Raw genomic sequence first — 22,004 nt, forward strand, 5'->3', positions numbered from 1 at the left:
TGCATGGGAGTGGACTGGAACAGAGATGATGATGAGAAATGTTAATTGTTTGTGCACATTGGAGTGGAGGGGTATCACTAATATTATAGTTGGGATAACATTTAAACTATGCATACAGATTCATTTTAACTAAGTTCTCAAATTCTCCATTTTAGCTTGAGAAGATTTCCTTTGGGATCAGCATTTGTTCTTTCCAATATATTAGATTTGCCTTGCTTTGGGCTTTCACTAGCCCCTGTTTTTCCTAACCAATTATTTCTAGCAATTGTGATGAATTGAGGGATTCAGTCACTTCTCCCCAGGAGTGAGCTTTACCTTGTGAGGCTCGGGAGATGTGCCTGCTATGCAATACTCTCCGTAGGGGTAGAGGGAAGCGAGACCTCACCAGGAGAGACTCCCCCCTTGGGGACAATGATTCTCGTTCCGAGGAGGAACTCCCTACCCAACCCGCCTATAAACCAATCTTGTAAAACCCTGCGGGAAGTAGATATGAAGAGGCAGTGAGATTTGTTTTTGCCATATTGCACCATTGAGAAAATCCAAAGAGAATTACACATGTGATACTGAGACGAAGAAAACCATAGGAGTAATACCAAGTGCAAGTGAAACACAGAAGAAGGAATTTAACGCTATTGCGGGGTTGTCCCAGCGCAGCGTCATAAATATTGGAGGAGGAGACACAGAAGATCCAAAGCAGCTGGGGAAGCTGATCTGAAGGAACCAAGGAATCGCTGCTTTACATGCCGAAAGGAATCTGGAGTGTGCAACTGTCTGAGTTGCAGTACAGGATAGCCAGGCTGCAGGAAGACAAAGGAGTTGAACAGGATCTCAGGAGGGACCCGGAAAGCAGTGGTAGGATGACCGAAGATACGAGGGAGTACCGCCAGTATGCTGAGACCACTGATCGAGGGGCACTGCGGAGTGTGCCGACAGAAGAGGGATCTGCGAGTGAAGTCGCGGGCCTGACCAGAAGTGAAGAGAGCCCGATCCGAACTGTGGACCCGTTGATGCAATTGCTCATGCAAAAAGGTAACGGGGAGAGCGGGAGACACGGGTAGGCCACCGAAATTAATGCCTTTGCTACTCATACTCATCTCAGTGAGGTACAAGTCTGTAAGAAGTGTGAAAATCATCACTGGGCTACTCACACTCATCGCAGTGAAGGGCAAGTTTATGAGAAGAGTGAGAATCATCACTCTCCCAGTGAGGTACAAGTTGTATGAAAAGTAAGAATCATCACTGGGAAACTCACACTCATCCCAGTGAAGCACACGTTTATAAGAAGAGTAAGAATCATCACTGGGCTACTCACACTCGTCCCAGTGAAGAACACGTTTATAAGAAGAGTAAGAATCACCAATGGGCTACTCATACTCATCTCAGTGAGGCACAAGTTTGTAAGAAGAGTGAGGATCATTACTGGGCTACTCATACTTGTCCCAGTGAGGCACAAGTTTATAAGAAGACTGAGGATCATCACTGGACTACTTGGATTAAAGCACTCTATAAAAACAATAAATACAAATACTAATACTCGTCCCAATGAAGCACACGTTTGTAAGAAGAGTGAGAATCATAACTGGGTTACTCATACTCGTCCCAGTGTCACCCGAGTGTTTGAGAAAAGTGAGAGCTATTTCTGGAGTACTCATACTCGTGTCAATAACAAGCAAGTGTTGGAAATACTTAAGATTAATGAGAATTATAATTGCAACTGCGTTGGTTGTCCTAACAAATGTAAATATAAGACATCAAGTCAAGAGAGACTTCCAAGTTTGTATAACAAGAAAGAAGAAAAAGAGCCACAAGAAAAAAGAGAAAGCCAAAGAAACAAGATTATGAGAGAACAACACAGGAAAGAGAAAGAAAAGGGGAACATCCCGGTGTCGGAGATAACCACGAACCACCTAAGAATACTGTATTAACAGAACTTGCTCAGACCGCAGTCCACGTGAGAAGGGAGTGCTTCTCCTGCGCTTGAGTTGGTTTTTAAGTGGGATGGTCAGGTTAGATTAGTTTTCTTGGGCAGTAAACAGACTTTTATTTTGGACTCACTGACGAGCACCCTAGTTAGTTTGGTTAGGTAGAGAAATCCCATATTTTAGGGCTAGTTCGTTTTTTTTTTGTTTACTTGAATAAAGAATTCATTAATTATGGAAGTTCAGAGTCTGTGTCCTTCTGACCACACAATTCTCATTAAGCAATATGGAGAGCAAAGTCATCAATGTGCTAATGGCATGAAATATATGTTACCACACGTGATTTCCAAAATGCAAAAAGAGGAACGTGCTTGAGAATGGGGCACCTCAAATTGGCTTCCTTTACATACTGCAGAAGTATTGAACAGGCATCTTCTTTTAGCATGCATATGCTGAAGACCGCTGACCAATATTTGTATACTGGGAAGACATTTGGTATTGTCTAGTATCCTTTAAGCCTTTATTCTCCTGTGTCAGAGGCCCTGCAGATAAGGTTGTTTACCTCTTTAGCATTCGGAAGTGGCTTGGATCTGAATTAGTCGACAACCAACATAGTAGCATTCATTCAAATGTTTCTCAAGGCTACTGAAATGTGGTCTAAGCATTAGGGCTCCTTTCTAAGACAACTAAGCATCTGAAGCTGTGCATAACACATGCCACTTTCCTGATCTCAACAAGAGGACACTGCCTACTGGCCCATTCTTTGCAATTAACATGTAGAGCTGAGAGGGGCTCGTAGAAAGGGCTCTGTTTACAGCTCACTGAGCATATTAGAGCCTCATTCTTTGTGTAGGTCGGACGTCGTGTGGCTGAATGAAGACAGGAACCTCTCGGTTTAATGGGCATGAAGCTAGAAGTTATGTCCTTCCCTCCAAAGTCTGTTTTTACCTGGGAATATCGTCCGGGGTCATGGGACCTTAGAGTCACATTCATGACTCCTTTAGAGTAGGATATGCCAAATAGTGGAGCGTTTTATAAGAGTTTCCAAAAGTGTAATGGATGGAAACCCTGATCATAGTCTTTTTCAATATTCACAATCTGAATCTTGGTCTCGGCCATCTTTGCTGTGACCCTCCTCTTATGACCAGGCGTTATTTTTCTTCAATGGGAGGGATGCAATAGCAGTGTGACTAACACGGTTGTTTGATGTCTGCACATAGAGATTTATCAAAACACGAAGGTAGGATGGTGATCATACATTGCACATTTTCTGCTCATCAAAATGTCATAGGCATTAATAACATTATACAAATGACTGCACATTCCATTGAACATGACAAATATTATTTTTGTACCTTTGGTGTAAACATATACGACAGGCCATTCATTGCTCCATGGAGTGTTAATCCTCTCACTAAATATATCGTAAGGACAAGATATGGCAACGAGGCTGTGACGTAGACAACCTGCAAAAGAAACATTACAAATCTAAGGGTGAGGCCAGTCCTACATAAGCAACGTTGTAACAGATCATCACCTTCTGAATTACAAATGAAAATGAATCGGAGTGTTTGGGTGGGGGAGGGTGGAGCTGTTTTGAAGGAGGGGGAGAACAACACAATGAAACATGCACATGGGCTAAGGTAAGCATTCTGAATTTGTTATCCCTCGAGGTAGACACAGATCAGTCTTCTGGCCTTTAAAGTCCAACATGAGGTTCCCTTAAACAGTGTTGATGTCACACATCCTGCAGTATTTGATGATTCTAAAACAACAGATTATCAGAACATTACAATCCAAGACTGTTTTGATATTACGCTCAGAAGCCACAGGGGGTGGTAAGGGTTAGCAATCACAATCCTCTCCAGTCTACTCCTGACCTACTAAGTGTGCCACTCCCCTCTCTTCTGATGAAGCTCTCAACCTGGCCCCCTTCGGGATCATAGCAATGTAATTGACGTGACCTCTGATTTTTTAAAAGTAAGAATGTCTTGAATTTTTTGGCTTATAATTGAGGTAGAAAATCATGTGATGTCAGTACGCCTGATGTCACCAGAGAAACCCTACTCATTCTCCGGCTGCCTCACAAGTCACCACATCAACAAAGACATTGGGCCTCATTATAAATTTGATGGTGCCGTCAAACAAAGTGGTGGCATTCACATTGCCACTATTTATTTTGGCAGTAATGAAATTGCTGCCACTTTTACTGCACCACCAATTTTTAGGTTTTCCATTAAAGTGGTGGTCACAACTCCCACCAAGTACAGGAGGTATATCTGCTTCATCGCCAAATACTGGATGAATTTACATGGACGGAATTAGGGCGTGTGGTAATTCTTCCAAACTCCCCAGGGATTACTATGAACACCATGGATCGGGACTAACACTGCTGTTGCCACACTCATAATCTGGTAGTAATTCTGCCAAAACAAGGGGCGGCAGTGTAAATGAGTTTGGCGATAATTCCTTTAAATTACCACCAAACTCATCAGGAGGCCCTGACTGACAATGGTTATTAACACTGCTTCTGCCACACTTGTGATCTGGCAGTAATTCTGCCTGACTGAGCGGCGGTAACACTAAACGGTTTCGGAAGAAATTCCTTTGCCAAGCCCGTTCATGGTCCAACTGATACTGAGGCCGTTTGAGTCGTTGAATATTTCACTTTGCTCATTCGCCGCTCTTTCAGAACAACCTCTGTGGAAGCACGCAGGTCTCTTTGTCAGCTGCTGTGAAATATCACGCTCAGACAGCCATCAGTCAGTAGCAAACCAATCTTTTAGTGACTTCTGAATGTCATATCTACATTTGAGTGACAAACCAAGAAACTGCATGTAGCCAACATGCCCCGAGAGTAATACCTCAAGTGCGCTGGTCATGCACAAACTACTCATCACTTCAGTACTAACTTCACGACTAACATTACTGCTATGTAATCGAAAGGTTTGCAAGTGATCTCGTAACCATTAAGTCAGAAAGTACATTTGTAATTATCATAATTATCTTCAAGCACTTCGACCATGTAACCAAGAAGTTGCACTATTCATGTAACAAACAAGTCTGAAAGTATTTTTGTAAACTTACGCAGTGATACCCTTGGGTTTGGGCGTATAATCAAATGCAATAAATAAATAAATAAAAATAAACTGAAACACCAAAGCTTTTATACCTTATCATGCACATAGTTCAGGCCTCATCTATCAAATCAATCACCTCTCTTTGTGTATGCAGTCTTCTCTCTGCTAGCACATTAGTCTCAAGGGTTTCATATTTCGGGGTTGACAATGTTAGCAGGGATTCCAAATCCAGGCCCATGATGCTCTAACCCCTATCGTCGCTGCAAGACCATATATTTTGCTGGATACAGAGGCCGTGAACTCTGAGCAGATAGAACCTCTTTTAAGGAGCTGCATTTACTTCTCTCTTTGCTCACTTTCCTTGGCCACATCTGGAAAGAGCAACATGTGGGCACCCTGGAGTTGGAGATTTTCTGGGTTTCTTCTTCAGTAAATTCACTCTTTCAGGCATGGAGTCCATACCTACAATCATGTTTGACTTCCTCGTTCCTCGTGTCTGTTTTGTGGCTTTCTCCCCAGGTTTAACTGATAGCAGTGGCCCACCCACCGTCATGGCTGGGTAGTAAGGTGTAAAAAACTGGTGCTCTGATTTGTACTTTTATGACTGTAAGTACTTACCTTCTGCATTGCTGCGAGCCTGGTCTCGGTACGCGTGTGCAATGATGAGTGGTAGCTTGTTCCAGCCAGGGCTCCATAGTGCAATTTGCTTTAATCTGAGCACCCGTTCTCCCATGTGTCTTGCTCACTCCAGCCCTTTGATTTTTAGCCGATTTGATCTTATCTCTTGCTTTTTCCACGTCTAGAGTCCTATATTTGTACCGTATGCTTCAGGTATTGGATCCAGTTGTGCATCTGTCCAAGATGTTGTCTGCTCTATGTCTTAGAACATTCTTTAAAGATGTAAAGGCAGGCGCTCTGTTACCAGTCTTTAGCTTCTCCTCCTAACGCACGTTTTCATGACTTCATCAATCTTCAGGGAGGCTGAGTTTCTTAGTTATTTCAGGTAGGTCTGCATTTATTTTTCAGGTGTGGCAAGTTAATTAACTCTGAGGATTCTGGTACTTGTATTTTTCGCACTTGATTTTACTGGCAGGTGACTGGAAACAACTCCCTCCATAGCACAAATCTTCCCCTTGATGGGGGGAGGGGGAAAGCCATGGTTGTGGCTCTCCAATGTAAGGCATTATGGCCCTGCTGTTAGCTGCTGCCTTTTGAGCCCGGGAATCCTGGAACAATGTTTAAAGATGTAAAGGCAGGAGCTCTGTTACCAGTCTTTAGCTTCTCCTCCAAACACACGTTTTCATGACTTCATCAATCTTCAGGGAGGCTGAGTTTCTTAGTTATTTCAGGCAGGTCTGCATTTCTTTTTCAGGTGTGGCAAGTTAATTAGCGCTGAGGATTCTGGTACTTGCATTTTTCGCACAATGATGCCTGCCTTTACATCTTTAAACATTGTTCCAGAAATCCCGGGAAAGGCAGTAGCAGCAGGGCCATCATGCCTTACATTGGAGAGCCACAACCATGGCTTTCCCCCTCCCCCCAAGATTTATGCTATGGAGGGAGTTGTTTCCAGTCACCTGCCAGTAAAATCAAATGCGAAAAATACAAGTACCAGAATCCTCAGAGTTAATTTACTTGCCACACCTGAAAAAGAAATGCAGACCCTCCTGAAAAAACAAAGAAACTGAGCCTCCCTGAAGAAAGACTGGTAACAGAGCGCCTGCCTTTACATCTTTAAACATCGTCTTAGAACATTCCCAGGAGGTCATGTCAGGTCAGGTATACCTCTGTAAAGCACCCCGTTGCTTCTCGAACCTAGGTCCACGTTCAATAAATACCATAATAATAATAATATTAATTATACTGTTGATGTCGAGCCTTGGGCTTATCTAGAAGACCCTCCCAGATGAACTTTTTCTTATGGCCAGAGACCATGGACTAAATGAATGTGTGCTTAATTTTACTTGTGACCCTTTACACTCATGATGTCTCTTAGCTTGTTATATTTTCACCTCCGTTTAGGGTGCCTGATCAGAAATCATCATGCCATGCTACTTTTCTCATGTGGTGTCTAGATTGTCACATGGCCAACATTTGGGATGGAATGCTGATCAGAAATAAAAGACATCTTGTGGTAACAAACATTTGTCAGTGAAGGCAGTTTCTAGTACGTTCCAGGGAAGTACCAAAATTGGTAGCAGCATGGTTTTGTGATGAATCCTAGATGTGCCAAACGTGTGGAGACCAACATTGTCAGGTAGCGTTTGGTAGGCACTCCCTGTAAAGACCAGAGAGGTGATTTAGGACTGTTGGGCCAGCTGCCTTAGGTGACAGAAGCAAGAATTGGATGTTTAAAAATGTGAACTTGGGGACCACAGTGGGAGAGAGGGAATAGAGATGAGGGAATACAAAAAACAGTCACCCAAGAGCCTTGCATGAATGGTCTCTCAATGAGGGTGAATTCACTAATGCCAGCTGTGTGAGAACTAGCGTGAGGTGGATGGAGCGGACTGCCATCTTGGTGTGAGGAGCCTCATCTGTCTGAAGAGGAGTAAGGTGCGCGTGAATCACTGTACGTTAAACGCCGTTTTTGTGAGTATAAATAGTAAACAGTATGTACTGAAACCTGACATGCAGAGTCGGGCAGAACGTTGGTAGTGTACGGGAACTTGCTGATGGGTAAGAGGTCATCAGCTTTCACTCACACATGTTCTCAGTTTGATCCTCTCAGCCAAACAAATGTTGTAGAAGAACTGGTGAAAGCACTACAGTTGGTGCTCCAGATGTCACATCTTGCACTCTCTGGACAACTAATGCTCTTTTCCTCACAACCCAACTGGATGTTAATGGAAAATCTTACTATTGAAGCCTGGGTAGAATTATATTTTGTAAAATTTTCTCCAAATACTACTTTTTTTTCAAAATTCACAGTTTATTAGCATTTTATATGGGAAGAGAACAATGACATAGCCACACTAAAAAAGACTTTGTTTACAACAACTCTCCCCTCCTAACCTTCCCCTCCCTCTGCCTCTCTCCCCAGCACCCTCCCACCCCTCTGCCCTTTCCTCACCACAGGCGTCATAGACTGTCTGATACCTCCTTCTGATCAGTTGGGTATACATAAATTAGTACTAACTAATAAACGTCACACGGCGGTACCGTACTTATCAAAGAAAGGAAGCCACCGCGCAATGTTACCCCGGACTCATCCATAAGATACGTGAGGTACTCCATAGAATATATGTCCTTCGCTTTCTAAATCCATTCCCTCTGTGACGGGGCCTCAGACCTCTTCCAATGCGGGACCACACAGCTTCTCGCCGCTATCAGCAGGGTATGGGACCGGTGATTAGTGCAACGATCAATTTCCCCACCTCCTCTACCCCCAGGAGAATGAGCAACAGCTAGAACCCCTTATGCGTCCCATCTAGTTCCTCTAGCCAGCTCATGACCTTCCCCCAAAAGCCCTGCATTTCCACCACGTGTGCCAGACATCTGCCCCCTCTGTCCACACTTTCAAAACTTCGAGGTCACGCCTGGGTACATCCTGTCCACCTTCTCCAGCCTGTAGTGCCACCTATGGAACAGCTTGATTGTCTGCCACCTATATTGCACAGAAACTATAGCCTGCGACACCTTCCTACACATTAGAAACCACAGGGAATCTGTAATTTCCATTTGGACATCCCAACTCCACTCCAATCTCGCCTTCACCTACCCCATGGGCTCAGCCTGCACCAATTCCCTGTAAAATCTGGCAATGAGCCCTGTGTTATTATTCTTGGAGATGAGAAGCTTGCCAAAGCCTCTAAGGTCCCTGCAGAGGTTATACCCCCACCTAAGGTCTGTGAGCGCCCCTTTCAGCTGGATGTACCTGGAGATCGACAATTCCCCTATTTGGAGGCAGCACTCCAGCTGCGCACAGGATAGATACCGACTGCTATCCCACATCTGCCCCACCTTTTTCTAACCCCGCCTCATACCATTTCTGGAATCCCAAAGGCTCAAATATCAGATCTCATATCGGGGGCGGCCAGATATAGCTCAATGAGCTGGGCCAGAAAGTGAGCCATCGTGTCCGCTTTCCCTCCTTCCATATATTCCATAGTACCTCCAGCACTGGGCAGTAAAGAACCCTTCTACGAATGTCCTGCTCTGGGACCCAAAGCCAATCTCCCAATGAAACCGGAGAGAGAACTGCATTCTCCAGCACTACCCATTGTTTGGATGAGTGCAGATCATGATGATCCACTAACACCCTCAGCTGGGCCGCTCTATAATATGACTCCAAGTCAGGGTATTCCCCCAAGCCCCTTGTCTCTGGGGAGTATAAGTGTATTATACTCAATTCTGGGGTGTGTCCCTTTCCATAAGAACCACATTAAGGCTGGTGTACAACACAGCGTATCATCTGAAAGAAAAACAGACATTTGGAGCGCAAGGTCCTTTTCACACCATTCAGTTGGGCCATCCAAGGCAATTGCATCTTACCCCACTGTTGCATGTCCCGGCGAATCCTATCCCACAATGGCAATTAGTGTGTTTCAAAAACCATCTTCAAGTCCCTCGGCCCACACCCCCCCAAATATCCACATCGATGTTCTGCTACTGCAAAGGGTAGCGTGTGAAGGTATTCCCAATCCTCTTCACTAACCAAACCCACTGAAAAGGGCACTGATTTGCTAAGTTTATTTTAAATCCTGGCAATTCCCCATAAAGTAGAAGCCCTGATAAGATACATGGTATAGTCTCTCTTGGGCTGGTAACAGAGTAGCGCGTCACCCTCAAAAAGCGCTAGTTTATACTGTTGGTCATGAACCATAATACCCCTCATCAGTTGTCCTACTCATATGAGCCCATGGCTCCATCACCAAAGCATATAGTAGAGGGGACAGTGGGCAACCCTGCCTTGTGCTTCGCGAAAGATGGAATGCCCCAGATGCCATCCCATTAACTAATATGTTAGCCCAGGGAGAGAAGCACAGCGCCCCGACCCACCCCATCCAGACCAGCCCCAACCCAGCTTTTCCTTTTCCCAGCTTTTGCCCCATGTCCATTTTGTACAAATCCCGCCTGGTCAAGATGAACTAGCTTAGGCAGGACTACCTCTAAATGCATTGCCAAAACCTTTGTGAAGATTTTGGCATCCACATTTAATAATGATATGGGCCGATAATCTGAACAAAGAGACGGGTCCTACGCCTCCTTGGGGATAACCGTGATCAGAGCGTTCATAAAAGTCAGAGGAATGTCACCACCAGCCTTAATATCATTGAACACCTTAGCTAAGGGGGGAGCCAGACGCTCTACAAACACATTATGAAAGGCTGTTATGAAGCCATCTTCCCCATGATGGCCTTTTTGATCTCCTCTACCCTATTCTCAGTGTCTAGGCAATCCTTCTCTTCAACTGTGAGTTTCGGGAGCTCCATGTCATGCAGACATTGCACCCCCAAAACATCCAAGGAACCCCTCCCCACCTGGTACAACTCTTCATAGATTTCTACAAACCTTTGGAGTATACCCTTTGCCTCCCGTTTTAGGACACCTCCTGAGTCTCTGATCTGGTCCACCTTCCTGTCATTACGCACCTATCTAACATACAATGGGGCCATGGGTGACACATGATGTGCTGTTGGCCACCATACAATACCCTGTTTCTCCATGAGCCATCTCTTACAGTACATTTAGTTATTTCAATATTGTGGGTAAAGGCCTAAGGGTGTTAGGGAATAAAATGATCTGTACAGGTCTGTGCAGCATCATTATCTGATGGCCAAACCACAGTAACATCTGACTGATGTTGTAGAGCGCCATTGCCAACAAGAGCTTCCCAAGCATGATATATTCATCTATGTGTGACCCCAATCCTGTGACTTGGGGACAAAAGAGATTTCTCTTCATCAATCAAAATCAATGATCTCACAAAGAATTGCAGTAGAGCAAAGTGAATGGAAATCTTAGTATATGGGACCATGGAAGACATTTCACTTCTAATATCTAGCACATCCCCCATAGAACCAGCTAAAGCCTTTACATTTCTTGATGCTTAGCTATCCTCCTCCGTGGGTGCACTTTCCCACAAAGTGTGGTAATAGATAGCAAATCACGTGACAGAGGTTGTGAGCGCTAAGAGCATTTGCTGCATTTTTTAAAAGGTATATTCTATGGACATAAGCTTGTTCAGCTTGCGGTCCATCTCTTGCTCAATCATTTTAGTCATTGTGCCTTGCCCAAAAACAGTACAGCAGGCACAACGAAATGAAGTGGTCCTCTAAAAGATACATTAAATGTGAGTTACAAGACCCCCAAATCCTGGAGGCAAATTGCTTCATTGAACAATGGGTTGAACACAGTTATCAAGGGTGGGTGCAGCAAAAATCAGACTATGGGTAGGCAGGAATTACCCATGTGAAATGTGCAAACCCACACCTTGCAAGAGGCAAGAGGCCGTATGGAACATAACCGCAATCCAATACTATGCACTTTACAGACGGTAAGAACATAAATCCATGTCAGCAGGGCACGCCCGTTAGGTATTTATTTATTTTACATTTATATTTTTACATTTATAAAGCGCACTCAAGGTGCTATATTCGGCCCACTCCACTGCTTGTGAAAATTGTTAAAGCTTAAAGATTGCTTTCTGCTTTAGACGCTCATGCACAGATCACAGGGATCTTTCGCAGGGCTAGATTTACAAACCAGGGCAGATTCCCCCTTTGCCTGCACAGCCATATATTTATGTTTGTCATTGGTGAGGTCTCTGGGGCCTAGTCTAAGGAAATGATGCAAGATGTGATCGCCAGGATCAGATGGCCGTCTGCCTGGGATTCTGGGAAGCCATTGCATACTCTGCGCTCTGAAGTTCTGAAGGCCTCTCACGTGCTCTCACTGGGTTACACACAGTGTGCTTCATGGAATGGTCCATTTACCCTGGGTATCGGGGCATTCATAAGTAATCTGTGTAACATGAAGACTGCATTCCAGGCTGCGGGGCAGATAACCCCATGAATCAAGCAATTCCTGGAACACATAGCCTGGCATCCTATCTTGCCTCGCTCAGGGGTTCGATTTTGATAGTCTTGAGCCATCCGTGTTGTCTCTGGTTTAGGTTAGTTTTACCTGGAGGTCTAAAGTAAATATAAATGCTAAACAAATTATGAGTCCTTCCTCTTTCCATGGCTACCTCCTTGGCCTTATTCCTTCACACCTCTTTCCTCTGCTCTTTCCTTCTTGTCCTTGCTTCTTCTGTCCTTTTTTCAACTAAGTGATGTAAAACCATTGAGTTTATGCAGGGACGTCATTTCACCAAAATGCCAAGGGTAGCTGAAGTGACATCACACAACCCTTGACCTCCGATGACATCACAGGAAGTGATGTAATTTGAACGCACCCCAAAGTGACATCACGGGAAGCAATGGAACACAACCGTTCACCCCTTGACAAAACAGGAAGTGGCATCACATAGCATTATTGCTAAGTACATTATGAAAAATATGGTTACGCTATCACTAATGTGATATACATTTCATACAAGAATGGATCATCATATGTATCATTAAGATCAGTGTGTTTAGGCTCAAATTACCAAATTACTGGGAACATCAAGGGCCACTTTATGTGCTATGGTGAAACATTTCTACAATGTGCACAAGCTTTTAAGCACACGGATTTTGTCACGTGACCGAGGACACTAAGATGGAATGTCTTGTGATGGTCGTAACAGAGACAACAGCAGAAAAAAAACATGCTATAACTGCAACTTCCGAAAAGCAAAATACATAGGGCCTCATTAGGACCCAGGCGGATTTCGCGGTGCTAAATGCACCGCGAAGCACGGCGGAAAGCCGTCGATAGCGCCATGGGGGTTGGCGGATTTACCGCCCCATTCCGACCTTGGCGGGGCGGTAAATCCCCAATCCCCATTCTGCCCTTCCCCATTCCCATTCTTGCCCCATAGGGTATAATGGGAGTGGGGAAGGAGTTAATTACGCCACCGTAAAATACGGTGGCGTAATTAACAACGAGGTCCCGTAGCGCCATGGTTTTCTCCGCCTGGTAAAACCAGGCGGAAAACTGCGCCATGGCGCTACGGGAACTCGTAGTACGGCGGACGGGTCCGCCGCGATTAGCGCTGGCGGAAACCCACTCCGCCTGGGTCCTAATGAGGCCCATAGTCCGAAATGGATGATTATTCTAGCCTAAATGCTTTTGGGAAGTTTTTGTCTGCGTTTTGAATTTCAGACTAAATCAGCGACTCACCCCCTGAAGTGTGCCTGAAATAAACCTTTAATGAGTCTAGCAATTGTATAGAATTCCAGAAAGACACATTATTTGTTATTCCTATTCTTTCTTATTTAGGGTCAATGATCAAAGTGTACACTTGTGGAACTTCCTGTTTTTTTTAAGAGGCCTGAACAAGAAAGCCAGCCACTCCAGAAACAAAGAACCACATGGCACTGGCCACAGCCCGGGAGCTTTCATTTACTGTGACCCCTGTCACTAGGCCATATAACTATCACCCCAAACTCTCAAGAACATGTTGGACCTTTTGCAGAAACATTTTATGGCAACATATTATTTAAAAAGTCACATTGCAGGCCCAATTCTGATGTTCGCGCAAAACAAGAAAAGTTGCGTTTCTTGTGAAAACCACCGTTTTCAAAATTGCACTAGATTCAAATTAAATCCTGAAATGGGGTATTGCATTAATCCACCAGTTTCAGGCACGACATTGCCGACCGCTGTTTGTGCACGCCATCGGCTGCGAGGTTCTCATACCTTTGCATCCTTCACCCCTGCTAATGACGTAGAGGGGAGAGGGTTATAGTGGAGAAGAGCGACTGCTTAGACTGCGTAATTCCCGAAGTGTTAGGTTCTCTGTGAAACACAACTTTTCTATTTACCTGGCTTCAAAGGTAGTTCAGAAATTGGCCACAAGATGGCAAAGCGTACCGCTATGAAGCAGGTGTCAGGTCCAGCAGTTTACTAAATGCGGCACGCCACGTTTTGCCGCTACCCTTCTGGCGCACCATTTTGGCCGCAGAGCCCCTTTCGACGCGGCCAGTGTGGCGCGAAAGCCAATTCGGCGCTGTTTATTTGGCCCGAGGGTCGTGTAGACGCGGCTGAAATTGCAGCCTGTGTGTATGGCCTTCCGGCCAAAAGGCCCTTATGAATTTTAGTGAACAATAAAATGACAGCCTCCATTGTAAACAAAGTTTGACCCTGCCACCTTCATCAAATGTATCCAGTGCCTCTTGGTGCTCCTGTTAATCCAGTATTGATGGATAGACATCCGAGTGGCTGCCCAATTGCATGGGCAAGGTAAGTCACACCCCCCTCTGCTTGTCCTACTCTAAAGCATGAGGCGAGTGCAACCCTGAGCCTTGAAGCCTGCACGCCAAGAGATGAACATCTCCTGCGCTTTTGCTGCTTGACATTTTGCCAGGTAATTGATTGCGTTTTGGGTGCCTACACGTTTCAGGGCTATATGTGCTTCTTGAAGAACCAACTGCAATGAGGCTTGTCCATAGTGCAGGAAACTTTGAAGTTAAGACAGACCTATTTTCCTTGCCCTATCCGCCAGTCGGAACCAGCGCAGCGTTGAGGACCACACCAAAGGGGATTAACCGTCTCGGTGCCACGCCAGCGCAGCCTGCTAGCCCATAGGTACCTATTTCGTTTTCATTATCACTTATTGTTCGGGTAGGTCCTTTTCCTTCACGGATATGAGCAGAAGGCATCACAGCGAGCCAGTTTCATCAATCCTAGGCACTCCCAACCCTGGAGAAGTTTTCATCTAGGAACAGCCTCTCGGGATTCTGCTCAGGATTTCATCTGGGCGAGCTTAGAGACCAATGGCAGGCCCCGGCACAGGGAACATGACAGAAACCGTGACTAATCTCCCTGCCCCAGTCACTTTCAAAGTCGAACTGCATCTTCACAGACCTTGAAACCCTCAAGCACCCCTTAAGGGAAAGTGTCAGGAGTACGGATACGGATAACACACATTCCCTGCCCTATTAGATTGAACTCCGGGAATAGTTATGTCTGAGGGAAAAGGCCCAGTGGGATGCCTGTGGTGTGGCACTCGCATTGCGCCTGTTTGGGGGAATGACGCAAGGGTGCTGCACTCGATGCTCTTCAGTGGGTATGTATGAACTATGATATGATATGTTTGGTTATAACTCGCTTAATACCCAGAGGTTTCTAAGCACGGACCCGGGGATCGAACCTGTGTTGCTCCGTGTCGTCTTGCTTCCAAGGCGAGTATGTTGGTGTCCAGACATTTGGTCGACCTAAAACTGGTCGAATGACATTTGGTCGACGCAATTTGGTCGAAAACCAAATGGTCGAATTTTTTTTTTTAATTATATATTTATTTTCGGGTTTTCGTTTTTTACAAAAATGGGTTTTTAGAAAAAAAGGGGGTTGAGGGGACCCCCCCAAAAAAAAATAAAAGGTGAAAATAAAAAAATAAAAAAATTCGACCATTTGGTTTTCGACCAAATTGGTTCGACCATTTGCCTGGTCGACCAATTTTTTTCGACCAAATGTCTGGTAACCAAGTTTGTTGCCCTTGAGCTATCCTCCCGTGATAAGAGGTGCCCTTGTCCCTCGCCACTGCTCTTCAGTGGGGAATCATGTGGGAGTGACACACACACTGCTTCCAAGTGAAGAACGGTGCAGAGGATTCACTCATTCGGTTTCTGTTGATCATGAGCGAAAGAGGTTGCGTGGGTTGCCTTTATGCTGCTCCCAGTGCGCCTGAATAGGTGGATAGCATAAAAGTGGCGTAACCCCTGCGCATGAAGTGCAAATGCACTAGGTGTATTGTATTGTATTTGTATTGGGTTATTTATATAGTGCTCTTTCACCACTTGTGTGGCCTCAATGCGCTTTTTTGGTTGGAACGCCCTCGGTGACCATAGTCAATGTGCTGGAAAATTCTAAAGCATTTAGATTAGGAGATGCATGTGTGCATTTTGCCGGTCTAGGACTTGGGTGGCTGGCTAGGTTCGACTAAGCTGCCCAAAGAGAGGCCAGCCACGTGGGTGTGTGCTGTTGGTGGTTTGCGATAGATTGCCATTGTTGAGAGAGTCGATGGGTGGCCAGCTATACCGAATTTCTTTCCGTTGGTAGTCACCGTATGCTAGTGGCAGAGGTGTTGAGGTACGTCAGGTGTTTGAGTGTGGATGGCTATATGTGCTGCTAGACCAGAAAGCATAGCTGTAGCATAATCTTCAAGGTTATATGTACCGTTGTCTTGGGAGTTGTTCGGCTGGAGCAATCTTTGTCCAGTGCGGACGGCGTGATCTCGTTATTCATAGTCTCTCTAGTGCAAGGGTCTGAGCATGCAGTGAGCATGGGTGGGTTTATTGCGGTGTGCCTCAGCAAGGGCTACTGGCTTCCCTGGTCTATTTGTCTCATTATTCATGGTCTCTCTTGTGCGAGGGTCTGAGTGCGGGTGAGTTTGTTGCAGTGTGCCACAGCGACGGCTGCTTGCTCCACTGGTGTATTTTCCAGGTAGAAATGTTGTTGTACATGCAGTGACACGTGCAAAAGCTGCCGGGCACTGTGTTGTAATTGGTGTAAGGGGATGTTGGGTTCGGCAGTGTAGTTTCACGGAACAAGAGTTCAGGGGGATACTGGGAAAAGTCAGGATTTTAGGGCCTTTCTGAATTTCAGGTGGTTTTCAGTATTGCAAATGTGTACTGGTAGGGAGTTCCAGATTATTGGCACTTGAACTGAGAAGGAGGAACCGCCCAGCCTGGAGGAGTTGTGAGGTGGGATCACTAGGCTAAATGCTGTGCGAGATCTGAGATTCCAAGAGTGTTGGTAGGGAACAATTGTGTCACAGAGGAATTCCGGTCCAGTGTTGTGGACGGCGCAGTGGGTGATGTACATTGCTTTAAAGGTAGTGTGCCGACCAATCGGGAGCCAATGGAGGACTCTTACAGTAGGGCTAATGTCTTCTCTGGCGGGTAGGTTAATGAGCAGACGGGCTGCCAAGTTTTGGATTCTTTGGAGTTTCCTTAGTTGAGCTGCCAGGGCGCCAAGGTAGAGACAGTTTGCGTAGCCTAGGCATGACAGGATGATGGAGCTGAAGGCCAAAAAAGGGTGGGGATAGGTGAGGTGAGGGGAAATACACCTGAGGATCCATAGATGAAAGAAGCAGATTTTGGAAACGATAGTGGTGTGTTGGGTGAGGGATAAGCCTGAGTCCAATGTGCAACCAAGGTTTTTTTTACCACATCAGAGATTACCGGTGCTTGTCCTAGTGGTTTGGGCCACGGGATTGGTTGCAGGAGGAGGGCTGTTTTCATGCAAACTCAGTTTTCCCAGGGTTGAGGATGAGGTGGTTGGTCGTTATTCAGTGGTCAATATCCGAGAGGCATGATGACAGGTCCGGACTGCCAGAGCCTTGGGATTTTGAGGATGATCCGGGTGTCATCTGCGCAGTTGTAGCAAGTTAGATTGTGGGAGCGGATGATTGTGTGCAGGGGTTGTAGGTAGAGGCTGAAGATTAAGGGAGATAGCGATGCTCCTTATGGGACCCCTTTTCTTACTGGTTGTGAGGTGGAGGTGAACTAGTGCATGACTTGTGATCAATTTGAGATAAAGGAGGAGATCAATGAGAGGGCTGTGCTTCTGATTCCTAGTGTTTGTAGCTTGTCTAGTAAGATGGTGTGATCAATGTTATCAAAGGCTGCAGAGAGGTCCAGCAGGATGAGAACAGCGCAGCCTTCTGAGTCGGCTGTTCTCTTTAGGTCATCCCAGATGGAGACTAGAGAAGATTCTGTTCCCTTAAGTGGTCTGAAGCCTGATTGTGCTGGGTCTAGGAAATTGTTGGCTTTGGGAAAATGGGCAAGCTGTTTGTATGCCGCGCAGTCCATGAGTTTGGCGATGGAACGTGTGTTGGAGATGGGTCGGTAGTTCTGGGTCTAGTGTCTGTATTTTCAGGATAAGTTTGATGTAGGATGTTTTTAGCACATTCAGGAAAGATCCTGATGTGAGTGAGTGGTTGAGGATTGTGCATGTGACACTACCTGCAGAGGTGGAGGCAAGGATGTTTTTGAGGAGTGAGGGTGGGCAGGGGTACTCAGGGGAGCCTGACAGGCAGCTGTCTGCTCTGAGCGAGAGAAATTTTAGGTGTGTGATGGGAGAGAAAGAGTTGAGGAATTGTATCTGGGGTTTGTTGGACGTTGGGCAGTGGGAAGGTGGATGGTGGGGTATGTGATTTAATTTAGAGATGATGGCAGAGTTTATTTCATTGGCGGCATTGTGGAAGTGCAGTGAATAGGTGTCACATAGGGCATGGGAGCTTGGTGGGGGCTGGCTCGAGCATGAAGGGGTTTTGAATTCGGCTATGATTCTATGTAGTTCCTTACTTGGGTTTCGAGCATTTAGGATTCAGTTCCCGTAGAAAGGTTTCTTGCTTTTTTGATTTCTCGTCTGTATGTTCTGGTTGTCCTTGCTAGGGTGGTTTTGTTCTGGGCTGAGGAGTCAGCTCTCTAGGTCCATTCCAGATGGTGCTTGAGAGTTTTAAGTGATTTGAGATTGGCGGTGAACCACCTATGCGTTGGTCCTGATCTCCGTGAGGTCCGTTTTGTAGGGGGAAAGGGTGTGAGGGCATTTGTAAGCCAGAGGTCGAAGGATTCGATTGCTGGAGTTTCTTCCTGGAGGCAAAGTGTATGGAGAGAGTTGAGGAGTGAGTGCTCTAGATCTGGGCTGATTACAACTTTGTTCCATAGTGGAAAGTAGAGGGGGTGGTTGGCGGTGGTCGTGTGTGGCCTTGAACGCTAACCTCTGTGCTCAGAGGTATGCAGAAATACATTGCTGAGTGATCGGTCCATGATAGGGCTGGGGGCTGGGTAGATATATTTGTGGTGCTGAAAATCCCTTTGAGGGTGTGACCTTTCGTGTGGGTGGGTGTGGAGATGTAGTGTGTAAGGTTGAGTGATTCTAAGATGTCTGTGAGTGATTGGGTCATAAGGTTTGATGGTGAGTCGAACCATATGTTGAAATCTCGAAGATGGTAAGTGTTGGATGTAGGATTGAGGTCGGCGGCCAGTGCTTCACCAAGTGTGTCTGCAAAGTGATTGTTGTAGCCGGGGGGTCTGTAGATGAGTAGGAAACTGTGTGAGATGGAGGGTGCGAGTTGGAGTTTAACAAGAGAGATTCGTAGTCTGTGGTGTTGGTGGAGGTGTCCTTGATTATTAACTTGAATTGATGTTTGCGAGCCGCCCTCCCCTTCGTGATCTGTAGCCAGGTGGGAAGGTCTTGTGCGCGATGGATTCGTAGTCGTCAGAAAACCAGGTCTCTGTAATGAAAAGGACGTCTGGGTTTTCATCTGGGATGAGGTCAGAGATGTGGAATTTATTTTTGGAAACTGACCTGGCGTGGATCAGGTTGCAGGATATTTGGCGGTTTGCCCTTGTGGGTGCTGGACGGGTAGGGTGCTAGGGCATAACAGGGGCTAACATGAAGGCGGGCAGCACAGGGGGTGTAGCACTGTGAGAGGAGGTGGTGGTGGAGTGTGGAGAAGATGGAACAACTGGAATGGGGGAAGAGGGGAAGCGAGGGGAGGGGAATAGGGATGGGACTGGGTTGGGTGCAGGTGGGGAGGTTTCGGTGGCAGTGTTTGTGAACTGTGCCGGAGGATGGGCGATGCTAGGAGGGGCATAAGGTGCCTTTGGTTGCTGCCTTTCCTAGACTTTTGGACAGTCCTAGGTGTGTGGGTGAGAAAGGGAGGGGCTCTGGAGCTTGAGGTTTTGGCCAGAGCTGCTCTTGCTGCACTAAGGCTGGGGGAGTGAGATTTGGAGATGCTGCGTAGTTGATTGGAGATAGTGTGAGTAAAAGGTGTCGGTGGGTGGTTGGTGGCAGGGGTGAAGCATGATGGGTATTTTGTGTGCCTCGCTGCGTCATCCGGTATGTTCTGGGGGGCGAGGTTCTCTGCTCCCTCTCTCCATCTTGCTGTTCTTAATTGCGCAGAGCTGGATCTACGGGTGGGGAATTGTGGGACAGGGTGTGGTGGGTTGGTCTAGCCGGTAGGGGGATAGGTGAGGTGTGATGGTTGCACGTTGAAGGTGTGCATTGTTGGGGAGGTGGGCTGTGTGTTGGCGGGGTAGGGAATGACTGTGGTGAATCTCATTGGGCCTGCTAGTGCGCCAGCATGCTGCTCTGCTTTGGTCAGTGTGTGGCATGGTGCCTTGAATTGAGATCCCTGTGTAGTAGGAGAAAGGCCTAGGTTTCACAGAACACTTTGGGTACAGGCAACACACTTGGAATTGAGAATCCTGTATAGTGGGAGAGAGGCCTAGGTTTCACAGTACAGTCGGTTTCACAATATAGTAGGCAGAGATGGCCCAGGTTTCACAATACATTTAGGTTTTATAAAATAGTTGGCAGATATGGGGAAAACACACATAGAATTGAGAGCCCTGTATAGTGCGAGAGAGGCGCAGGATTCACAAACAATGTGGGTACGCGGTGACAACACCTAGAATTGAGATCCTTGTATAGTGGGAGAGGGGCCTAGGTTTCACAATACAGTAGGTTTCACAGTATAATAGGCAGATATGGGGATAGTCACATGTGATAGTCACATGGGTTCTGAGAGTGGAGGGGTCATGCTCATGAAATGGGGATATTGCGAAAGTGGCACACACCCTGCTTCCACTAGGACTCAGTGGTTCATGGTGTGTTTATTCGGCACAATGTTGTTTCATCGCCTGCTGTTACATCGCCAGGCTTTTAAACGTGCACATTACATCGTATGTGCTCATCGAATTTTTTAGGGGAGGGGTGGGAAAGGGCAGATAAGGGTTTGGGCGGGTGGGCAATAGTAAAAAATAAGTGTGGGTGGAGGGTTCGATTGAAAGTGCACGTTTAAAAGTCTGGCGATGTAAAAGCAGGCGATGAAATCACATGGAGCTGTTTATCTCCCTGCCCTGATTAGGAGATGTGGCGAGTGGCAGCCCCCTGGCTGCAGAGTTGGTATGATATGAACATTTCACCCACACTTCAACTGCTGCACCGGACGGTGGGGTGAGGTAGGGTGGCAGTGGCACTACACCTGGGCACCCAGCCCTCTTCCCCAGCTCGCCTGCCTTTCTAGCGGGTGGGTTCTTGCCTCCTCCATCTCAAAGTGGAGACTTGTTGTTCGTTAGAAGGATGCTTGGGAGGCCTGTTCTTTAACCTTTGAAAGCAGACCTATTGCGCAATCAAATCTTAAAAGTAATCTAGTATTTTAAAATAATCCCGCTATTAAAAATTAAAATGGTGTTAAAAACCTTCCTCAGATTAAGATAAAACAAAACTTTCAACGATCTAGCAGTGAAGGGTTTTCATCGAATAAAGAGCAGGAAAAACATACTGGCGCCTAAAGGTCCCTGTATCCTGTTGGCCACAGCCAACAGGGCATACTGAAAGGCGACCTGCGGCAAAACAGCCACGCCAGAATGGCCCGCACCCAAATGGCCGCACTTAAGCGCCCTGCGCCGCCAGTACTTTACAAAATGTGACCATAAAAACAGCTGATTACTACTAAACCTGTTGTCACGCACAGCCTATTATATAGAGCACGTCAAGTGAAACATTACCAGACTAATGTATTGATTGGACATTATTGCAAACCAGCTGAATGGCACGGCTGTGTCCTAAGAAACCATGCTTTCTTTTGATGCGTCTGACACATTTCTATTTTACGAAAGTGGCGCAGATCACGAGCAGACTCTGGGCCCGATTCTGAGCCTGTGGGAAAAGTAGTTTGAAAAGCCAACATTCCCCCCTCCAGTTTCCAGCAGCACCGTTCTCAGGGTGTTGGAATGATTGGAGGGGCGCTCTCGTGCTTTTGTTAACGACACCTAACAGGTGCCGTATTTTAAATCGCTTTTTTTATTAAATGAGTGCTCTGCCTTCAGCAGTGCCTGCTCTTCATTAACGACAGTCACTAGGGCTTCTGTCAGGGTCATGCACGATCCCAGGCTTTCTTGAC

At 46.2% G+C, this 22,004-nt stretch overlaps 1 protein-coding gene across 1 annotated transcript in view; it reads right to left on the minus strand.

Moving 5' to 3' along the window:
- Positions 1–22,004, minus strand: part of SLC6A20 (solute carrier family 6 member 20) — a 531,874-nt gene that overhangs the window by 304,661 nt on the left and 205,209 nt on the right. Inside the window, exon 5 of the mRNA XM_069613357.1 lies at positions 3,275–3,385. Within this exon, the coding sequence (XP_069469458.1) occupies positions 3,275–3,385 (111 nt within the window). The remainder of the gene's footprint in view (positions 1–3,274; positions 3,386–22,004) is intronic.

Source organism: Ambystoma mexicanum, chromosome 5p (genome assembly GCF_040938575.1).
Source record: "Ambystoma mexicanum isolate Mex_15411 chromosome 5p, UKY_AmexF1_1, whole genome shotgun sequence".
In the NCBI taxonomy this organism is placed as follows: Eukaryota; Metazoa; Chordata; class Amphibia; order Caudata; family Ambystomatidae; genus Ambystoma; species Ambystoma mexicanum.